The sequence below is a fragment of the Myripristis murdjan genome, chromosome 16 (assembly GCF_902150065.1).
Source record: "Myripristis murdjan chromosome 16, fMyrMur1.1, whole genome shotgun sequence".
Classification (NCBI taxonomy): domain Eukaryota; kingdom Metazoa; phylum Chordata; class Actinopteri; order Holocentriformes; family Holocentridae; genus Myripristis; species Myripristis murdjan.
Genome location: NC_043995.1, coordinates 32,596,291 through 32,613,117, shown reverse-complemented (window position 1 = coordinate 32,613,117; position 16,827 = coordinate 32,596,291). Strand labels below are relative to the sequence as shown.

The window sequence follows — 16,827 nt, the reverse complement described above, 5'->3', positions numbered from 1 at the left end:
GGTTCTTTATTAAAAAGGTTTATTTTGGTTTGGCTGCTGGATTTTGTGTGTCTGTGTCGTTCTCTTACATCCAGGATCCACTTTCTCCATCAGGCAGGTTCCACACCGCCGCCACCTCAAGCTTCATTTTAATATCACCTGATAACCACAAGACAAATTATTTTATTTGAGTTTTTTTTTTCAGTTTTTGCTGGTGTTTGTATCTGATAGGTCCAGGCTGCTCTTCATGGCTCAGACCAGGGTTTATTCAGAGGAGGTATTTTGATCAAACACACTCAGTTTTTTTTTTGTTTGTTTTTTGTTTTTTGAAGTAAATGATTTCATTTACCCCGTCCTGACTTTATTTTTTTATTTTTTATTTATTTTTTTCAACAGCGTGCTGACATGCCCTTGTTCTAACTTCTTATTGTCCACAACATGGTTGTTTGACAGAAAAGCCATAATTCCCTAAATTGTGTGTTTTGTCACTTTTTCTGTAAAAATATGTGTATTTTTGGTGCAAAAATACATGCATTTGTATGTATTTTTTTACAGTGTGCAGACAGTGGTTATATCTCACTGTATCTTACTGACTTTGCCTGTATAAGCTCTACTGCAGACTGCCTGATCTCTCTCTCTCTCTCTCTCTCTCTCTCTCTCTCTCTCTCTCTCTCAGGTGTGACAGGACTCGTCCACCTGGATGAAAATGGAGACCGAGAGACGGACTTTGCTCTGTGGGATTTAGCCGACACCAACACCAGCGCCTTCCAGGTGCCGGCAGCTCAACACCGCCTTCACATCTGACTGCCACGCCGCAAAAAATCTCCATCTTAACACGTTATTCAGTCTCCAGTGTCCAAATCTTAAAAAAAAAATCTGACAGTGGGATGAGATAATCCCACTTGTTTCTAACGCTAATCATCTTGTTTACAGAATTTTCTTGAATCAAGAGTCATTTTCTTGATCCTAGTGGCTGATCTGCCTCATTCTGCCCTGTTTCTACACATTTATACTTAATCCCACAAAAAAATTTTGAAACATATGACACTGCATTGGAAACAAGTGGGATTATCAAACTTAATCTGATTTGAAGAACAAGACCAAGACCTGAGCACTCAATATGAAACTAAATAACTTGCTGAGAGTTTTTCTGCAGCATTTATTCTAAAAATAAGTTGCTACTCCAATTAGGTTTAATTTGATTTAATTTCCTCTCTTTGTTGTGTCTGTTTGAGGAAATCCAGTCCGTGTCTGCTGTCTTACATAGAAACCATGGAGGACTGAAAATACCTGCATGAACTGTTAGCGCCTCTTTTATTCAAGTGTTAAACAGCAGCCATAGATATTTTCAGTTGAGCGCCTTGATAACACGTAGATTAAATGACCACACCGCTGATTTTGGATCCCCATGAACAAAAAAGAACACATGACATCTTCCACACTAATATGAACCCAGGCTATTGTAATGTAGACATTGGTGTACCACAAGGCTCTATTCTGGGCCCATTAATGTTTCCTACAGACATGCTGAGATGCTGTGAAATCATTTGTAATTTTACCGCTGATCTATAATTCACTCTGCATGGATAACATAGAAACACAGTGGCCAGTAAAAGGCCACTCCAGTGATTTTGAAAGTCTCTGAACATTCAGAAGAACTGGGATGGGAATGGATGCGATGGGAATCACTGGGATGCTCCTTTAAGAAAGTTTGTAGAATCACTCTTAGTGAAAAGAAGAAAATGCTCTTAACTTTTAAGATTCATCCTGATTGGAAAACGAGGCCGGGTCCGTCTGATTGCTGATTGTTCTCAGCTGCTCACCTACAGGTCTGCTGTCGATCCTGGTGGAGATCACCGTCATTAAATTTCATCAGTTCCTCCAGATTTCTCTCTTCATCTTCCTTCCTCTAACCTCCTCATCTCTTGCTGTGCTTCTGTTCTCTCCTTTTCTAATCAGCTGCCTCTTCATCCATCAACCCTCGCCACACTTTTCAGTCTTTCTCTCTCAGCTTGCACCTCCTTCTTTCTCTTTTCTTTCTCTGTTTGCCATCAGCCTCCTTTTCTGAGCTGTAGACACCAGACAGTCATCAGTGGAAACTCACTCAGTCCCATCAGGGTTTATCCAGAACCTCTGGACCTGTCATGCAGCAGGTCACAGAAACAGAGACTTATGGGTAAACACACAGCATGGAGGTACATTGCTGTTACGTCACTGTTTGAAAAAAATGAGCTCGTCCGTCTCGCTCTGACGCCCACGGGTCTGCCGGTTCACACGGTGACATTTTGGTCGCTAACTTGTTTAATCTCAGGGGAGGAAATTCCCCTCAAAGGGCAACATGTTCATCTAAATAAATGTCAGCGTGTGCGACGGCTCGAACACGCCGACGCTTCATATCCACCTCACCAATCTCTCCCATCTTCTGTTCTGATGCCACGTTCACGCCACATGGTATTTACCGTCAGCACCGGCTCACGATTTGTAAACAGCGTTCACGTCGACGTCAAACTCGTAATTATAACTCATAACTCATCTTGTATTTTTCTGAAAGCTCTGATATATCTGTCTAAGAGGTAAACAATGTAGAGGTATGTGGAAAATGGCGACCGTTAGACATTAATGAATCCAAATTTAATGGTACTTTTATCATGCATGCTTTTTTAACCCAACAAACCGTACATTTTGTCAAATTAACGTTTGCTTATTTTACGCTCCTGTCCACTCTGTAGTCACAGTGCCAAACTGCAACTGGTGATAAAATCAAGCCACACGCTGTGTTCATTAGTTAGTAAGTTATTATTGTTAATAAAAACCAAGGCAAATAAGGTGTTAAAAAAAAAAAAACGGAACTGAAGTGAGGCTTTAAAAAAAAACGATAGCTGAAACTGTAAAGTGTTTTTACAAAACTAACTAAAATCAACTAAAATAATACAGAAAATGTCTTTCGTTTTCGTCTTTGTCAGTTTATTTGGTTGTCCATCTGTCCAAATGGTATGATGTTTAGTTGAGTTTTTCATTGCATAATATTTTTGTGATCTTTTTGAATGTCTTCTCTGACAAATACTCCATATTACCAAAAAAAAAAAAAAAGAGACTAAAACTAACACTGAAACTAATAAAAGTATTTTCAAACAGTAAAAGCTTAACTATTCTAGCAAACCCATCTTAAAAACACATTAAAACTAAATTAAGATTGAAAACAAAAAGTCAAAAGCAAATGACAATACAAACATCAGGGGCTGATATGATTGGCTGAAACCGGAGGACGTCCCCCACTTTTCTTCCCTTTTTCTTATTTCTAATTTCTTGTGTCTTTAAACCTTGTTTTTGGACTTTTCAGTCTTTGTGCTGTCTCCTGTTTTTAAAGCTGCCCTCAAACCGAAGCCCCGCCCTCACTGTTTGATTGACATGTGTCTGTGTTTTGAGGTGCGCTTGTTTTTCTCTCCAGATCGTGCTGGTGTACAACAGCTCTGAGGAGCAGCTGACCTCCATGCCCGGGACGGCCCCGCACTGGCCAGGGGGCGCCATTCCCCCCGACGTTCCTCCCTGCGGCTTCAAGAACGACAACCCCGTCTGTCTGGAAAGTCAGTCTCACACACACACACACACACACACACACACACACACACACACACACACACACATACACACACTCACACACACACACACACACACACACACACACACACACACACACACACACACACACACACAGACACACAGGCAGTGATCTGTCTCTCTCTCTCTCTCAGAGACCATCACCATCCACCAGATGGTCTCCATCATGGTCCTCTTCATCATCATCATGACCCTCACCATCACCGTCTTCATCTACAGGTGAGGAGATCTGTGGATTAGATTAGATTAGATTAGATTAGATAAAATTCAGTCAGATTAGATTAAATTTGACTGAGTCGGATAAAATCAGATTCAATCAGATTAGATTAGATCAGATTCAGTCATATTATTTTTAAATTAGATTTGATCAGATTAGATTAGATTCAGTCATATTAGATTAAATCCTGATTAAAACTGAATTAGATTGGTTCAGATTCAATCAGATTACATCAGGCTGAATCAGATTAGATCAGATTTAATCAGATTAGATTTAGGCATTAGATTAGATCAGATTCAGTCCGATTAGATCAGATCAGATTCAGTCAGATCAGATAAGACTAGATTCAATCAGATTAGTTCAGATTAGATTAGATTACTCATATTAGATTAGATTAGATTAGATACAATCAGGTTAGACGAGATTAGATTGATTGAGGTCACATCTGATGAAAATATGATTGATTTGATTTGATTGGACCAGATTACATTAGCTCTTATCGGATGAGATTGATTTTGATCAAATCAGATTAGAGCAGATTAGATGTGCTGTGTCCTCGTGTTCTCACAGAGATTATGCTAATCCAACAAACAGTAGACTAGAAATAAGAACCTGACAGAGAGTTTTAACATAACTTCACATAGCTTCAACAGGTGAGTTACCTGCTGGGTGAGGTCAGAGGTCATCGACAGGTCACATGTCTGGAAACGACCAATGGGAGGACAGGAAACAGACCAATAGAAAAGCATTGCTGTTTATACTCTTGTTCATCTGTTCTTTCTTTCTTTGGCTCTGATGTATTGTTTCCTCACAAAATACACACTTCAACACACACACACACACACACACACATACACACACACACACAGGAGGCTGAAGCTGGAGAAGGAGCTGGTGGCTCAGCTCTGGAGGATTTCCTGGGACGACATCCAGATGAGCAACCTGGACAAAGTGCTCCGCAGCGGCAGCAAAATCACCCTGTCACTGGTGAGCACACACACACACACACACACACACACACACACACACACACACACACACACACTCTGCCTCTGTCTGGGAGGCTGTTCTCTCTCTTGTTACTATCTTTGTTTCCTGCAGTATAATGCACTTTGTGATGATTCCATTTGTTACAGCCTCTATAAATATACTTGACTTCAAACACACACACACACACACACACACACACACACACACACACACACACACACACACACACACTCACTCTGTGATTCTGTACCTGTCTTCAGAGAGGCTCTAACTACGGCTCCCTGATGACTGGAGATGGAAACCTGCAGGTTTTTGCCAAGACGGGATACTACAAGGTGTGTGTTGGTCCCTGTGGCAGATCTGTGTGCTGATTCTAAGCAACTATTTCTAGAGGAAGGGTTGTTTTTGTGTTGTTGTTGTTATTATTTTAGATGTCGTGTTTCATATTTGATTGTATATCTTTTGCGTGCCGTGACTTGCTGATAGCTGCGACCCAGTGACATCAACAGACTTTTTTATTTATCCATCTGGCTGCATCTGAGATTAGGACGATGTAAGGCAGGAGGAGCGTTTTGAACCTTTTCTCTTTTTCACATTGTTATTTCTGCATCTTTGACTTTGAACAGGGAAATCTCAACTGGAAAAAGTTAATGAAGATTTCCCGGGTTCAAAGCTGTGACAACAACAACAACAACAATATTGTTTGAGGGTTTAATTTTCTCACAGTTTATCTTCCTGTTCCAGTCTGTCTGGTATAAATTTGACCAGAGCACAAAACAGAAATAATCATTTTAAAACTGTCTTGTTATTTTCCACAGAAGCTTAAAATGCCTCACTGGGAAATTTCTGCAAAGCTCATGACCAACTTGTCCAAGATAGTTTCCTCTAGAGAGAAATAAAAAACGCCAAAATTGTCAGCGGCTTTCGCCCCCTTGGCTGCCCTTCGCCCCCCTTTCCCCCTTTTCACACAGCTTTCACCACCAAGTCCATCCTCACATCTTAACGGGATTCATTCAGGATTCAGGGTTTAGAGTTCAGATTACAACAGGGATTAATCTGAGGCTCATTAATCTGGTGAGAGTGTGTGTGTGTGTGTGTGTGTGTGTGTGTGTGTGTGTGTGTGTGTGTGTGTTGCCGCTGAGCGATCTTGCTGTGTGTTTTCCCAGGGCAACATCGTGGCCATCAAATACACCAACAGGAAGCGCATCGAGCTGAACAGGAAGGTCCTCTTTGAGCTGAAACATGTGAGCGCCCCCTGGCTGTCACTCCACCTCTCAGCCATTCAGACAAAAACACACACAACACAATCAAACCTCCATTTCTCCAAAAATTATAGAATTATAAAATCACCAAAAAAAGGTCCTTAGACCAATAACTAGTCGTAAAAAAATCATGTGGGAGAGTGATGCTTGGTAAATAAAAGAACAGGGAAGGTTTTAAGTGATTGACTTAGACTTAGACTTTCTTTATTGTCATTGCACAAAAAAAAAAAAAAAACAGCAGTGAGTTTTTTGCAGTGAGTTTGATTGTTAAAGATTATTGCTTTAGCACAAAAGTCCTGAACAAACCTGAAAACATGGAAAATGAATTAAACTTCCTATTAAATTTCCAATGTCTTGAAATGTTCTGATATTTGCTTTATTGTAGAATAATAATCTGCATTTCGGGGGTTTGCCGGTGAATGAAAATGTTGTGTTGTAGATGCGGGACGTCCAGAACGAACACCTGACCAGGTTCATCGGAGCGAGCGTCGACACCCCCAACATCTGCATCATCACAGAGTACTGTCCCCGAGGGAGCCTGCAGGTACACCTCACCTGTCTGCCTGTCTCTGCCTGTCTGTCTGTCTGTCTGTCTGCCTGTCTCTGCCTGTCTGTCTGTCTGTCTGCCTGTCTGTCTCTGCCTGCCTGCCTAACTGTTCCCCTGTCTGTCTGTGTTTTGTCTGCAGGACATTTTGGAGAATGAGAGCATCACTCTGGACTGGATGTTCAAATACTCCCTCATCAACGACATCGTCAAGGTACGCGCTCCTGATTTACCTGCCGTGCGTCTCACCTGTGTCACGCCACGTTACATCCTGATGCAGCCCGGGTTGTGCACAGTCTTTTGATAATGCTGTTGTTGTTGGTGATGATGTCAATATTGATAATGATATTGATGGTCTCCTGACTGTTCTGTATTATCTGTTTTTTTACTGTAAAGCACTCTGTGTATTCGTACTGTGAAGGGCGCTATATAAATAAAATTTTACTTTACTTTTACTAGAGAAAATCAGGGCCAACAAAAGACGTTCACAAGTCGATGTGAGATCGTTCTCTGTAGCAGGCGATCGATTTGTTATCAGTGTAGTCGGCTGCAGTAGCACTGACTCTTCTTCATATCTGGATGAGTTGTTATAATTGTTTTATTAGTGGGGTGGGTTACCGAAGAAAATACTTTAAAGGCTGTCAACCAAAATCCGTTGCTGATGTCAGTATGTTGAGAGCGGGCTGTGTTGTGATTTCAAATGAATGGAGTTTGGGAGGCATTTTATTTTGTGTGTGGTGTGTTACAGCAAAATGATCAATACAAAATGTCTCAACAAATAACAATGTTGAAAACAAAAAAGGTTCTTTATTTATTTATTTTTTTTTCTGTTACTGCAGGGAGTGTAAAGCACTGAAAGGGTACCGCTGGGTATTAATATGATAAGAGCTCAATGAGAACAAAGTCTTTATCTTTAAAAGAAGATTCAAAACGTTCCTTTTCACTCCAGCCTTTAACGAGCTCCTCTTTCATTTTATTTCACTCATTTGATTGTTTTATTGGCATTTCAGTTTTTATTTCAAAGTTCTCGTCTTTAGCCTTTTCTTCTTTTTTAATTCCACCCTGTGCTGTGTTTTATTCTTTTTAATGTTTTATTGAATGTCTTTTCAAATGTTCTTCTTTTTATTGTGAAGCACTCTGAGCTGCAATTCTTGTATGAAAGGTGCTATACAAATAAAGTTTTATTATTATTATTATTATTATTATTATTATTATTATTGAGTATAACCAAAGTATAATTGTGTGTTTATTCTGTTTATTCTCTCTCTCTCTCTCTCTCCCCCCCCCCCCCCTGCAGGGCATGGTCTTCCTCCATAACAGCGTCATCGTGTCTCACGGGCAGCTCAAGTCCTCTAACTGCGTGGTGGATAATCGCTTCGTGCTGAAGATCACAGATTACGGTCTGTCCAGCTTCAGGATCGAGGCGGACGCCGCCGAGGACGCTCACGCCTACTACGCCCGTCAGTGTCACATCAGCTGATCACACTTCACTTCCTGTTTTCCTCGTCAGCTCGCTCACACTAACAGCCCAGCTCCTCTTCTTCTTCTTCTTCTTCTTCTTCTTCTTCTTCTTCTTCTTCTTCTTCTTCTTCTTCTTCTGTTTATTCCAGTGGAAATGTAAAACACATCACTTCCTGTGACACACATTTAAAATAAATGTTGCAGGCTTCAGCTCAGAATGAGCTCTTAGCTCAGGGCGCCAGAAATCAGAGAATATTTTTATGAATCAAACGGTGAAATTTGTTCCTTCTTCTTCTTCCTCCTCCTCCTCCTCTTCTTCCTCCTCCTCCCCCTCTTCCTCCTCCTCCTACTCCCCCTCCTCCCCCTCCTCTCCTCCTCCTCCCTCCTCTTCCTCCTCCTTTTCCACCTCCTCCCCGTCCTCCTTCTCCTCCTCCTCCTCCCTCTTCTTCCTACTCTTCTCCCCCCCTCCTCCTCCTCCTCCTCCTCCCTCCTCTTCCTCCTCTTCTTCCTCCTCCTTCTCCCCTCCTCCTCCTCCTCTTCTTCCTCCTCCTCTTCCTCCTCCTCCTTCCCCTCCTCTTCTCCTCCTCCTCCTCCTCCTCTCTTCCTCCTCTTCTTCCTCCTCCTCTCTTCCTCCTCCTCCTCTCCTCCTCCTCCCCTCCTCCTCTCTTCCTCCTCCTCTCTTCCTCCTCTTCTTCCTCCTCCTTCTCCCCTCCTCCTCCTCCTCTCTTCCTCCTCCTCTTCCTCCTTCTCCTTCCCCTCCTCTTCTCCTCCTCCTCCTCCTCCTCTCTTCCTCCTCTTCTTCCTCCTCCTCTCTTCCTCCTCCTCCTCTCCTCCTCCTCCCCTCCTCCTCTCTTCCTCCTCCTCTCTTCCTCCTCTTCTTCCTCCTCCTCTTCCTCCTCCTCCTCCTCCTGCTCTTCCGCCTCTTCCTCCTCTTCCTCCCCCTGCTCCTCTCTTTCTCCTCTTCTTCTTCCTCCTCTTCTTCTTCCTCCTCTTCCTCCTCCTCCTCCTGCTCCTCCTCCTCCTCCTCCTCTTCCTCCTCCTCCCCCTCCTCCTCCTCCTCTTCTTCCTCCTCTCTTCCTCTCTTCCTCCTCCTCCTCCTCCTCAGGGAGGTTGTGGATGGCTCCTGAGCTGCTCAGACTGGAGTCTCCTCCTCCTCGGGGAACACAGAAAGGAGACGTCTACAGTTTCGGCATCGTCCTGCAGGAGGTGGCGCTGCGCCGCGGAGTGTTTTACCTGGAGGGAGACCCGCTCAGCCCCAAGGGTAGGACACACACACACACACACATACACACACACACACACGCACACACACACAGCAGTGTCTCTTCATGGTCCTCACTTGAAACAAACCCAAGGAGTTTTGCGTAATGCACCTTTAATGATTGCACCTTTTGAATCTGTGGAGTAGATGTGTTGTCAGTGTTGTCAGTTGTTTATCGGTTATATTTATTGGTATTATTGATTATATTGGGATTACAGGGAGGCTAAATCTGGTGTAATCTAATCCCGCCTGTCAGTCGGCATGCAGGCCAGCGCCTCAGTGGATTTGCAGGTGCAGTTTGTGCTTCATCGGGGCGAACTAGTCCTTTTTGTTTGTGGAATTTTATCCTTCTTTTTATCCTCCTACTTTCCACTTTAGCTGCTGAAGAGCTAAACTGTGACTCTGCACGTTCAGGGTTTCCTCTCCAGAACGTTCCTCTGCTCTCCTCCCAGAGCGAGCAGTGGGGTTTCAGAGCTGCCACATCACTCCTCCTCCCTTTCCTCCAGCCGCTGGTTTCCATTCATTCCACTACGATATGAACATGAACTTTCAGAGCCTTCACACTTTCTTCACTCCAGTTTTCCATCAGCAGAATAAAGTCCTCCACATGAGTTTTCCTAAAAGCAGCAGCACTGTTGGCTTTTCAGGACTTTTTCACACTGAAACGCTCCCTCCTCCTCCTCCTCCTCCTCCTCCGCCAGGGAAAATAGTCCCTAAGAGGGGAAATGTTTTGCTTTCCACAGCCAATTATCAGCTGTGTGGTTTCTGGATGTTGAGGACTTTATTCGCCGCAGAGGCAGAACATTATAAGAAACTCCCATCTTGACTCTGTGTTATGAAATCTTCCCCTACATTATTTGCAAAATGGTTTGTTGACAAGGAAAATGTCGGGAAACTGTAATAAATGGGCCAAACATTCAAAACCACTAAAACCTGTGATGATCTAATCCGAATGTTCAACACAGTCAAACACAGTCACGGCGAGAGAGCGAGGAAATTGCTCGTGATTTGTTTTCCACTTTCCCCAATGATTAGAAAAAAAAAGAAAAAACCCTAAAAGATGAAAATTCATTTCAGCCTCTGCAACACAACACAGACTTGATATTTTTGTCATTTGTGAAACATCTCATTCTTTTCATATCTGTCCAGAACGGCAAACATGCGTACGCTGTCTTTTATCATTTATAGCCTTTTAGTGGCTTAACCCTCGAAATGCCACAGAGCTCATCCACCACCATGTGTTCACAGTATTCACAAAACTGCTGCCTCAAAAACACACTGAACTGATTAAAAAAAAAAAAAAAAAAAAAGGAGTGTGATGTATAGTTTTGTTTCCATAACGACGAGCTTCAGGTCGTGAACTTTTCTCTGCGCTGTAATTTTCACCTTCATGAAGAGGCTCCTCTGCAGCGGCTCAGGAGCAGCTGCTAATGCGTCAGCCTCGGTGTGAATGTGTTCCCGGTCAGGAGCGTGATCACAGCTCATGCATATGCCTCTACAGGGCAAACAGGCACTTTTTTTTTTTTTTTTTTTTTTTTTTCCCATTCAGGGGTCTACACCTGATGCACTTCAGCTCTGCAGACCAAATCACTCCGTGTATTCAGCTCTATTTTCTCCACATCCATCATTTGGAAACCTGTCACACCGTTTCTGTTTTTGGGATCACGCTGGAATACAAACTGTGATTATTTTTCAGCAGGTGATGGTTTGAAAGCAGCGAGTTGGCAGGAGCTGCCTGCTGGTTTGGCTTTGCAGCGTAACGGCGGTGACACATGCACTGTTGTAATTGGAAATGGACGAGTGGATGGATGGAGACTGCTGAAAAAAAAAACTGCAGGGCTTTGCTCCATCACTGGTCCATTAAAAATAAACTTTCAAAGTCGGATTCACCTCGAGAACTCCTTACTTGTTTAATTTTTTGAGGTGTGATTGTAAAATAATGTTGTTTTAAAATATGCAGGTGTTGCATCTCACTGTAATCAGTGAGGCTGCACAGGTGATGACTGGTCGTGACCGTGGCGAGCGATGCGATACGACTTCTTTCCCCAAAAAAACTGATGCACAGCAAAATTTATAGAGCTGAACTTGACCCACGCCCACCGGCTGCTCCGAGACAGAACAACAGAGTGCAGTTCAGGGTTTTGTCCAGAGGGGGCAGCACTTAGCCCCTGTTAAACAGAGCAGAACATGTGTGGGTAAGTGGGGCTAAATGCTCTAAACCGATCAGTCCATTTGATCCAGATATTGATCAGTTACTGGACTGTTCCTGTCGATATTTCTGCTGCAGACAGAACTGTGTGTTGAGCTGAAATCCATGGCTGTAAAATTATGTCGGTTTCTCAAAATTTCACGAGCACTGAGACTAAAAAAAATAAATTTTTGTGTCTAAATGGTTGCACATTTCCTTCGTCTGAGCTCCGAGAAATGTGGATCTTCTGAAACAGCGGCTTCTTGTTTTCACTGAGGCACAGGAAAAACAAAAAACCCCAAAAAGTCCCACTGACCGCTGTTCATTTGACTCTGTTTGGCCCAGGTTTAGCCTCTACGTCGCCCCCTGGAGGTGGAGCTGTCTCCTGTGTCCCCATGTAGCTGCTCCGCTGCTCCTCACCCATGTTGTTGTTGTCAAGGTGGATGAACGTCGGCAGGGTTCAGCCGTGGTGACGCTCGGGCTCTGTCCCGATTCAAAGGCTGTACGCTGCCTAGAGCTGTGTCCCAATTCAGGGTCTGCATCCTTTGAAGTCGGCATTTGAAGGCCAGTCACAACACTGCGCGAAGGCCTGTCCCAATTCATCCAAAGTCAAAGGATCCTTCAAATTCACACTTCAAATGCGTCCTCCTTTTCAGCCGTTGGTAGCCGATTCAGAGCACCGCGACTATCCTTCTCGGGCTCCCGTATCCCAAGATGCTTTGCGTGCTGCTGCTCAGTCTAAAAAAGTTAACTGAAATGGCTACGGCGGCATCTAAATTCAGATTTCACTACTATAAAATATTCGGTTTTTACTCATTTGATCATCCAACGTCATTCATGTTAAACCAAAACCCCTTTCTTTACTGTTTTGTCTTGTCTGACGGAAAGAAGCGTTATCTTTCTGTCTCCGGAGTTTGTTGTCATGGGAACGGCGGTGACCCGACTAGGAAATACTCCGAAGGCTAGACCGTCCCGTTTGGTTGACGGGGAGGACGTTTCGGTTGAAGTCCGGGTCCTCCGAAGGCCGTGGACTTCGAAGGATGCAGGATGACTTCGAAGGATGCAGACCCTGAATTGGGACACAGCTTAGGTCATATTTGTAGGCTGCTTACGTCACGGCGGCGCGACAAGTGTTGGGTCCTGCAGGGTCCTGCAAACGCCAACAGATCCAGCCTATTTTTGACTCATTTGCAGGAAACACCTCCACGATGCTTCGCGGCCGACATCACAGCCTACTTCCCAGGGTACCTTTCGGTCCAGTTGAGTTTCTGGATCAGCCACCATTGCTGGAACTATGAAGCCTGTTTTAGACCGTCTTAATGTTTATATCATGACGTTTTGATAAGTTTTCATGCCTATAATTACCACCATAGATTCGGTTTAGCTGTTAACTGTATCCCAACAACGCCTGTAAATGCAACTTTAGTTAGATGAGTTAGATAGGCATTTTGCATGATGTTTCCATAGCAACCATCAGCGCATCAGGTACGTTACAATGTAGCCATGTGTACAGTTACTTTAATTGGGATAGTCTGTTGCAGTTTGTGAGGTGTAACAATTATCTTAATTTCCTGCATCTTCAGGAAGACAAAATAAAATAAAATACATCAAACTACAGAATCAATGTTGTCCATCTTGAGAGCGTTGAAGCTGCTTATCATTTGGTTTCATGCACAGGTGTTCACCGACACACCTCCCAAACCTACTTCAGCATTTTACGCTGCATCACTCGAATGCGCTTCGGGAAGCCTCGATAATAATGACGTAGGAATCCTCCGCAGGCTACACCGTCCCAATTCACTAAACTTTTAAACTTGATATCGGCACCTACGTCGGACGCCTCCTACGTGGGCACCGTGGGCTGCGACCTGGTAGTCATCCAGCCCTTCCATTGAGACAGACCCTCGGATGCAGAGACGGAGAGGTCGAGTGTTTGGGCGGTGACGCTGCAGGCGCTCACAGAGCAACAAGAAGAATGAATATGAGAATGAATATGAGACCGTGAAGAAACGAGGGGAAATTGCTCCGAGGTTTTGTCGGCTTTTCTGTCTCTTGCCAAGCCACAAAGTCAGAAATCACATCTGGACTTTCTCGCTCGTTCATTTTTCTCTCGTTCTTAAAGGGGAAAGTGACTCCAAGATTCGAGGTGAAGGTTGAGTTTTTAGGGGGTGAAATTTCTCCCAGCTTTGATTTGGAGTCAGTCCATGAGCACCGAGCGCAGCGTTGATTAAACGAACCGCTCCCACGTGGAAACGACATGCACGGTGTTTCAGACGCTTCTCCTCCCAAGAGGGTTTTGTCGTCTGCTGTTGTTTTTCTGTCGTTCGGTTTCGGCCGGCTGCTGTTTGACACGGAGATGAGCTGGAGGTCGGTGGGCGGAGCGATGCACAGAGATTCAGTCTGAATCGTGACAAAGACTCAATGAGGGGAATTAGAGAGGCAGGCCGACATGACTGACGCTGAAACCACCAATTACACTGACAGAGCGAGGAGAGGGAAAACACACAGGAGGAGAGAGAGAGACGGGCACAGACAGCAGAGAGAGAGAGTGAAAAAGCTCGACTGGCCAATTAATATGTAGTTTTTTTTTAAATGTTTTTTTTTTTTCTGCTGTGTTGCCAGCAGTGTTGAGTCGCCAGCTGGACGGCGCGGTAATCAGTCAGCAGGACAGTACAGCTAATAACACGCTTTCCTTCCAGTCGTCTTTCCCCTCGAGCTGCTCTCCAAAAATCAAAACGCTGTCCCGTCAGCCTCCGCTCTGCCTCGCTTATTAAAAAACAAAAACAGAAAACAGAGCAGACAAAGGCCCGTTTAGACACTGAGCTGGATGATATCAGACATTAGACGGAAAAACAATGTGTGTGGGACAAACAAACAAAAAACAAACAAAAAAGAGGAATTCTGGGATTTTACTGTTGTTACTGTTATTTGAAAATCACACACACACACACACACACACACACACACACACACACACACTGACCACCACAAGAGAAATACATCTGAGCTGAATCAGGACGGAACAGAGACGAGGACATTTCACTCTGATCCAGCATCACTGAGCTGACATCTAAATATAATATATTGTCTGTCTAATCATAGTTTCTTGCAGGTTTATAAAATATTTTTTTCTTCTTTCCAGTTTCTAGCTAATTTTCTGCAAATTTTCTTGTATTTTTTTTTCTATTTAATATTATTTATTTTATTTTATTTATTTATTTATTTATTTATTTATTTTACTTCTGTTTTCACAAAATAAAATATTTTTGCTTATTTCCAGGGAGATGCTAATTTTCTGCAAATTTTCTTATATATTTTTTTCTATTTAATATTATTTTATTTATTTATTTATTTATTTATTTTTTACTGCTGTTTTCCTAAAGAAATCAAGTGAATTTGCTGAGGTTTTTGTCCCCATGACAAACAAATTGAACTGCCTCTAATCTGAGACTCAAGCACGATGTCTGCAGTCCACAGTCTGCAGATTCTGACAGGTAAGTGGCAGGTGACAGGTGCTCAGCTGACACTCTGACCTGAAGAGAGAGACCGAGGGAAACGTTTGACCTTCAGGTTCTGTGGGAAACAGGTTTATTCCAGCAGCCGCCCCACCTACAGGAAGGTGTTAGAATAACAGTTATGATTATGACTTGATTATGTAGTTCATAACCTCCTGAAGCTGACCTCTGACCTGGAGATGCCCGACACACTCCGGTTCACCCGTGCCCTCCCTGACCCTCCTGCCCCCCCCACAGAGATCGTGGACCGGGTGGTGCTGGGCGAGTGGCCGTGCCTGAGGCCCAGCGTGGACCCGCAGGTCCACAGCCCCGAGCTGGGCCAGCTGATGCAGCGCTGCTGGGCCGAGGAGCCCACCGAGAGACCCGAGTTCAACCACATCAAGCTGCTGCTGCGCAAACAGAACAGGTGTGTGTGTGTGTGTGTGTGTGTGTGTGTGTGTGCGTGTGTGTGTGTGCGGCCGGCTCGGACCGGAGCATCAGCGTCAGGTCCGGTTCACTTCACTGACCGATGCTCAGACTGTCTCAGCCTGATATGAACAGACAGTCTGGTTTGTGTTGTGTTCCTCCTTAAAGTAGTTTCCCCTCAAAATTCCCTTCAAACAGCTTCAAAAAAAGAGAAAAGGCATTTTTCCCCATACAGTGGTCCCTCATTTATCGCGGGAGTTACGTTCTAAAAATAACCCACAATAGGCGAAATCCGTGAAGTAGTCAGCTTTATTTTTTACAATGATTCTAGATGTTTTAAGGCTGTAAAACCCCTCACTACACACTTTATACACTTTTCTCAGACAGGCATTAACATTTTCTCACTTTTCTCTCTTGTTTAAACTCTCAAAGTTCAAACCTTCGTAGAAAAATAAGTCCAGTATTATAGAATGAACGCATTCTGTACTGTACAGGAGACACGGCACGGAGGAGACTGACTGACAATGGTCTACAGTCCCTTAGCCAATCAGGACGCAGAACACAATGTGTTTAAAAAAAAAAAAAAAAAAGCATGCAAAATTGCACTAAAAAAAATCTGCGAAACTGCGAGGCCACAAAAGGTGAACCGCGTTATAGTGAGGGACAACTGTATTTTAAGACGATGTCACATCCATGTTGTGCATCTTATTGAAGCTCCATCACTCTGATACTGAGGGAAATATTCACGCCGTTGTTTTATGGCTGCAGAATCACATCAAACAGAAAAGATCTGCATGTCTCGTGCATCATTTTAGACACGTTTCCCTGGAATTCAGCAGCTCATGTTTGGCATCTTTGGAAACCTCCGGATCTCCACTAAAATTTAAAATAAAGTCACGTGGGTTTGAGCAAATGAGCCGTGAGACTTTAGCTGACCGTCTGCAGAGTCTCCCTGTTTGTCCAAGTTATATTCCGCTGTCACTTTGGTGGCAAATGTATGTCCAGGTTGCAGTTTTCTGATGTTAAATTGCATCATTTCTAGTCACTGAAGTCTTGCTTGTCAGACAGTGACCTCGTGCTGCTGCCTGATGGGAACAACTTGCAGGTTTAAAGTCCTGAACCCTCACATGTAAGATCTGCAAACTGATTCAGTGCTGGAAAACCAAACTAACTTCGAGTTCTGATTCCAGACTGAAACAAAAGGAATCGCCGTCCTTACAGCCCAGCTCTCACACCCTGTATCTGTGTGTGTGTGTGTGTGTGTGTGTGTGTGTGCAGGGAGTCCAGGACCAACATCCTGGACAACCTGCTGTCCCGCATGGAGCAGTACGCCAACAACCTGGAGGAGCTGGTGGAGGAGCGAACACAAGCTTACCATGAGGAGAAA

The 16,827-nt window shown here is 43.8% G+C and overlaps 1 protein-coding gene across 1 annotated transcript in view; it reads left to right on the top strand.

Annotated features, from left to right (window-relative positions):
* LOC115374083 (atrial natriuretic peptide receptor 1-like) overlaps window positions 1-16,827 on the top strand; it is a 93,297-nt gene that overhangs the window by 69,292 nt on the left and 7,178 nt on the right. Inside the window, exons 6-17 of the mRNA XM_030072816.1 lie at window positions 656-750; window positions 3,428-3,563; window positions 3,732-3,816; window positions 4,684-4,801; window positions 5,065-5,139; window positions 5,971-6,048; window positions 6,506-6,610; window positions 6,753-6,824; window positions 7,908-8,070; window positions 9,177-9,332; window positions 15,273-15,441; window positions 16,719-16,827. The exon at window positions 16,719-16,827 is cut by the window's right edge and continues 38 nt beyond it. Coding sequence (XP_029928676.1) covers window positions 656-750; window positions 3,428-3,563; window positions 3,732-3,816; window positions 4,684-4,801; window positions 5,065-5,139; window positions 5,971-6,048; window positions 6,506-6,610; window positions 6,753-6,824; window positions 7,908-8,070; window positions 9,177-9,332; window positions 15,273-15,441; window positions 16,719-16,827 — 1,361 coding nt within the window. The remainder of the gene's footprint in view (window positions 1-655; window positions 751-3,427; window positions 3,564-3,731; window positions 3,817-4,683; window positions 4,802-5,064; window positions 5,140-5,970; window positions 6,049-6,505; window positions 6,611-6,752; window positions 6,825-7,907; window positions 8,071-9,176; window positions 9,333-15,272; window positions 15,442-16,718) is intronic.